The 6,000-nt window shown below is 42.0% G+C and overlaps 1 protein-coding gene across 17 annotated transcripts in view; it reads right to left on the reverse strand.

Annotated features, from left to right (window-relative positions):
- CCDC141 (coiled-coil domain containing 141) overlaps positions 1 to 5,626 on the reverse strand; it is a 176,547-nt gene extending 170,921 nt beyond the window's left edge. For 14 of the 17 annotated variants that reach the window (XM_070508186.1, XM_070508185.1, XM_070508184.1 and 11 more), the window contains exons 1-2: positions 3,760 to 3,994; positions 1,271 to 1,393 (exon numbers count right to left, since the gene is read on the reverse strand). In XM_070508186.1, the coding sequence (XP_070364287.1) occupies positions 1,271 to 1,393; positions 3,760 to 3,861 (225 nt within the window). In that variant the 5' untranslated portion in view covers positions 3,862 to 3,994. Of the gene's footprint in view, positions 1 to 1,270; positions 1,394 to 3,759; positions 4,182 to 5,372 lie in introns of those variants that run through there. The other 3 variants (XM_044768637.2, XM_014834089.3, XM_014834088.3) reach the window with 2 other exon arrangements.
- Positions 5,627 to 6,000: the final 374 nt, after the last annotated feature.

Raw genomic sequence — 6,000 nt, forward strand, 5'->3', positions numbered from 1 at the left:
GTATCTATCAGACGCAGACCAGGTCTGCCTCTGAATCTAGGAAGCGAGAATAAATTCCAGCCTAGCTATTCAAAGAAGCCAGTAATAGTATAGTACTCAAAACACAGAACATCCTGTCATTGCAGGCCCCTGAATCAAGCCCCTTTGATCTGACTCGTTATTACTCACAGGATTGGCTATTACTCTCAGGGCTGGTTGCGCCACAGGGCTCCATTCTCCAAAGGGGACACCATTGGGTTTAATGCTCTGCCTGTTGTGATCTTGAAATTCTTAGCAATTTTGCCTTTGAATTTGTGTTTTGTAAGCCGAGTCCGAGGGACAACAGAGCAGTTGCTGGGGCGCTGGAGCCTCACCTCACAAGCAGTCCCGCCTGCCCGGGAGAGGCTCTTTGCTGTCCTGTCTGCTCTCCTGCCCCTGCTCAGTGATCTTTGCCATGTGCCCTGGCAGGGGTCAGGGCACAGCTTGGGAAAGGTCAGGGTCAGGTCCACATCCTGTGCACCAAGCCACGGCCAGGGCCCAGCACCTGTGAGGGTCTGCATTCGCCCCACACACAACCCCATGACTGACAAATCTAGACATTACATAGCAGATAAAAAACACCATGACAGGTCAAGAGAAAGCTTTTTCTTGCTTTTTGAACAGGGGACCCCACATTTTCATTTTGTCCTGGGCCCCACAAGTCATGTAGCTGGGCCTGACGAGATACCTTCTCTGGCAATCTCAAGCCAATGTTATTTTTAGATTCTTAACTAAATAACCACAACATACTAGAATAATAACTCTGATTTTACTAAAAGTATTATTTGGTTTCAAGAACTCTTAATATTAAACACAAAATGAGATATTTTCAATAGTTTAACAGAGGAAAGAAAGCCTCTATATTATTCTTGCCAGCAGGTACCATTGACAGTAGAAAGTTTAGATCTGTTGTTGTGACTTGACAGTATAATGCATGAAATGGAAAAATGATGGATTATTTTTTTTTTACTGAGGCAGCCAGGAAAAAAAAAAAACATTGCTTATTTCTCCACAGTGAAAATATTGTCACTCCATATTTTCTATCACATTAGGGAAGGTTTAAAAAAATCTTGTCACTTCCCTCCAGGGCTGGTATTTGCTCATGAATAACGATAACATTTTTCCATTATCTATCTGGCACTGTGTTAAAATGGCCATAGGCCAGTGACATCAGAAGAATCAAGAAAAAGTGCAAGAAATAGCTTTTTATTTCTTTTTAATTTTGTGTCTGCTTCATATCTGAATGTCTTACCTTGAGCTTGGCCAAAAGAAGTTCATGATCATGAAGAAGTTTTTTGGTTTCATCCTGACTGCTACCAATTTCTAGAAGATTGGGCTGTGATTCAGCCAATTGAAGTTGTACCCATTCGCCACACTAAAAATAAAAATGAAATAAATGCACTTTTAGTTCCTCTTGCTCCTTCCCCTTTACCCTTCTCTTTTCCTTTCATTCCCTTTTTTTTCCAGTTTCCGGTTGCACTGTGAACACTATTCTTTCCACAGAGACGGCCCTTACTTAAACTGAACTATAACAGGTCTAATATAAACCCATGCCCTGCCTTTTCTTTTTTATTCTTAGGATAAGTTGTTTTTCTTGGGAAATGGATTTAAATGAAAAATTCTCAAATGAGGAACACGTACAACAGATTATGTATTATTAAGTATTACGAAATTACAAAATAATTCACGTAATTGTACATTCTTTCACTCACAAACTGAATTCCATAAAAAGAGTGAAAGTTCACTTGGGCAAGTAGGATGCAAGCTTCACCGTAGGGGAAAGGTTTTATAAATATAATTTAGGCTGGTTAGTGTCTTTCCACTGACCCTGATGGTTCAACCAGAAAGAATAAACAGTAGATGAAGCAATTGATTTTTATCTTATTTCAAGGTTAAAACATAACATTTTCCAACTTTTGTTGTTGAGTATTCAATGAAGTATGTAGGCAAATGTTGATAAAATTAGATGTGTGACAACTGCCATTCGAATGCAGCCAACTTGTTTTCTACACTCAGGACTTTTTCACTGCCCTAAGATATAACTCATCACTGCATTTCCTGAGGATTTGCTTTTCTAAGAAGCAACTGATTAAGCAGGAGGAACTACTAACTGGCACATGCACGTGGATAAGTGAATTGCTGAAGAGAAACAAGAAAAACGTGGGACTACTCTAGATCATTAGTGCCCCAGGACCATTTGGAAACAAGAAGCCTGTACGGGTCAGACACACGCACTTCTATTCCTCTAGGATGGGCTTTCTGCTTTGAATAGCTTGGAGTTTTATATGGGACGGAGGTGAGGCAAGACAGCTGGGGAGGGGAGACGGAGCGAACATTCTTAGAAACACGGTTCAGTTAAAATAAGAGTTTCCACTGTCATTTTAGAGACTTTTTTCTTACTGTCCATCTACCCTCTGATTCTCCTATGATTTATTCCATACGTATTCTTCCTCATCCTGCCCTAAGAAATCCTTCATATTTGAGGAAAAGCAAAGTCAAATTTTTTTAAACTGTGGGTTTTCCTCTTTTCCCTCACTGCTGAAATTTAGTTACTCACAGCATCATAAAATCACATGCAAATTATTAAGTTTTGTTACTTCTGCTTCAGGCTTCTTTCCAAGTCCACTCATTGCCTTTGAAAAGACTAGAGGGCAAGGGAATGAGCCGCGTTCCCGTTTCCGTGGGGCAAAGCCTCCACAGCACTGGGAGATCGCCCTCCGGAGAAACACTTTGCGTTCTGTGATTCTAGAGTGAATCATTTTGTTCAGTGTCAAGTGCTGCTTTCCTTTTACAATTTTCACATTAACATAAAATTCATAGCGTTTAAGTGAAATTAAACAAGCCTCGTTGTCTGAGCTCTAACAAAAGGCCAGAAAAGTCATTCAATTAAACCTGGTGGGGTCCTGAAAGGAACTGGCTGGTGCGCACCAGCTTGTTTGCCAGATTCCCTTCATCAAATACTGAATTCTTTAGGGGGTGAATTGTCTAAATCCAAGCATAATGCTTCAGGGGTTTTTGCAGGGCATTTTCATAGGAAATAAAATCATGGCTGTCTTCTTCAACCTAAAGATGTGTGGTCCTCTTTGCAACTGGGCAAATTGCTTAACATAAAACATGCAATAACCTTAAGCCCCAAGTGGCTTCAACTGCCTGCTGTTAAGAGCCAATTTGACACATACCCTTTTCACCTTCCCTGGCAGGGTCTTCATGCCCCCAACAGCGTCCCAAGGATTTACTAGTGCCTTTACCACGTCAGAATTTGTGCTGTGGAGGGCACGTGTCAGAGCCTCTTGTTAGGCGTTCCCTGCGCTCCATCATGCTCAAAATAATGCCTCCGCCTGTCTGCTGGGACCCCCCCCCCTTCCCTCCTCCATCACACCACTCTCAAAAATCACAAACATTTCACAGGTCCACTTGACTCTTTAGCCTGGCAACCATGAACTTGTAATCACGAATGCCTTGCCTTTAGAAACCAAATTGAAAGTATATGGTCGAGTTTTGTTTTTTTAAAATCAAACTGCTGTAGATATTTTCTGACTAACTGAAAGAGAAACTCTAGTAACTGGCTGAAACTTCACAGAGGTTTCTCTTAGTTGCCGATTTAAGAAAGCAGGAAGATGTTCTTGCTGTGTTGTAGTCTATATGCTGTGTACTGCTGATTGTGTGGAATGTTCTTTAGGACTATCAACATAACAGCAAGAAGCTTCCAGCCCCACAGAAAAAGGAAAGTGGTTAGCTTACCTTTATGACAGCTATAACGATTTTGGAGTCCCCAGCCTGCACAGCTACTGAACTGACTGTTGTCGTAGAAAACTCCACACCAGGACTTCCTTGGCTGGACATGGTACTCTAGAAACAGAGTTTATACTTTGGGCAGCCTCTGTACAGATGTGTGTCTGCTGGTCATTTCAGAAGGCAACCACCGGGGTTACTTGGATTCATTCAGGGAAAGAGCTCAGCTCACACTGATTCCTCTGCCAAAAGGAAAGAACAGGAGGTTAAAAATAGACAACCCCATTGAGTTTATCATGAGAGAGAGAGAGAGGAGAGAACGGGAGAGAATCGCCACACCCCTAGTATGGTAACACTAAGCGCCTGTTATTTCTGCCATTATCTTAAATGCGGAGGGCAGCTTCTAGCTCTCTGCCTATCAGCTGAAGTGCGATAGCAAATGGAAAAAAAATTACATCCTGACAACCCGAATTAGTTTTGCCATTGAAACTATACAGTTATGGTGGACTTTGAAACTTACCAGTCATTGACCTAGGTATCAATCTTTTCAAGATTTTTGAAGTCTTCCTCATGCAAAGAAAACTCCCAAAAGTGTACTTTAAAAATAAGTTCTGGTATTTGTTTCGGGATTAAGCCACAAAATTGTTTGAAATACATTTTTAGATTAATCTGCTTTTCTAAAACTCACTGTCCTTTGTCAAACAAAGTTTATACGGGATGGTCACCTTTTCTCAGAGCCTCAGATTTCTTAGGAACCTTTAATAAATATTTCAACCAGCATTTATCAATAGATATATATCATTTCGAGATTTCTTTGTGACTACTGTCCTCCTCTGAACAGCATTTTCAAATTCAGTTATCACAACTATTGGGAAGCAACACACTTTGCAGTTACCATTTAATTACAAGAAAATGTTTGTTCTTTAATTAAAGGTTCACACTATGTATATTTTGCTACAATTTTTTTTAAAAGGATAACACTGTACTTCACGTTTGGTTTTTATTTCCTCCCCTCCCCCACCCCCAAGTCTGTGAAGGAAAATTATCGACGGCTTCAGATCAGAGCCCACAATCTGCAGATTAATCTTATTGCTAGAAACTCAGCGTGGGTCACAAGTTGTCTGTGGTATTACGCAGCAGCTGTTGGATGCCCTGTCAAAGAACGGCTGAAAATAACACTGAAGTTTAGGTCAGAGGTCAGATGCAAACACATCAGAGACACTGACTGCAAAGCTGCTGGAGCCATCAGAAATCTCTGGGACAAAGCCAGAATGGAGGATATAGCAACCAACAGAACTAAATGAGTCCACTTGCTGTTTAAACCCCTAGCTCTATTTTAAAGCACGTTCAGGTTCAGGGCCAATGTTCTGAAGATTGAGTCAGCCCCATCGCTCTGTTTTGCTAAGGTTCATGATAATACTGTATTCTTAAGTCGAAGAAGAAAAAGTGCTTTTACACATACTTCAGTGTTCAGCAATTATTTTTTGTTTCCCAGAGCATATCATGGCTGCTCTACAAAACCGTGTAGCCATGACCCACGTCCTCGCACTCGGCGTCTGCCTGCTGTTCCAGTGGATGGAGACCATGCCTGGATCCCAGTTCCTGGGCTCCATGAACTTTACCTGATGCCATGAAGGGAGCAGTTGGAGGAAGCTCGGGAGCGTAGACGCCAAGAGACGGTGTGATGTAGAAAATATTGTAGCTGGTTTCATTTCATGGCAGGGGTTGAGAGCTTGCAGAGACCCAACCAACCTCTTTGTTGAGGTTGCCTCACTGTTGAAGGCAGGCTCCTTCTGCTTGGGCAAATTGTTGGTCTAAACAAACCAAAACAAACTGAGTGAAACCAGTTTTCAGCTACTTGCCCTCAAGAAAAACCAAGAGTTGACAACTGTGTCACATAATATCCACACCCGAAACTAAAATGCCTCAAGGGGCATTGCTTAATTCATTGTGTACACTGCCAACCAGAACAGCAAACAGTGACCTGCACCCTAAACACACAGTGCCCTTGCGCTCAAAGTTAATCCTATTGTTAGAAACTGTGTGTCATAAATTGCATAAAGGGCCTCAGGAGGAAAGGAAACGTTTGGCAGCAGGCTGCAAAGACCACGGGTAGGAAAAGAGTGGTTATGTCCACAAAGCCCCACTTAAGACGGATGATTGTGCAAAGGGTGTGGAGGGCAGCGTGGAATGTGCGGAATTGCAGGCACACCGAGGGAAAAGGTGAAAGAGCTGGCGAGGAGAGAGAAC

The sequence above is a fragment of the Equus asinus genome, chromosome 4 (genome assembly GCF_041296235.1).
Source record: "Equus asinus isolate D_3611 breed Donkey chromosome 4, EquAss-T2T_v2, whole genome shotgun sequence".
NCBI lineage: Eukaryota > Metazoa > Chordata > Mammalia > Perissodactyla > Equidae > Equus > Equus asinus.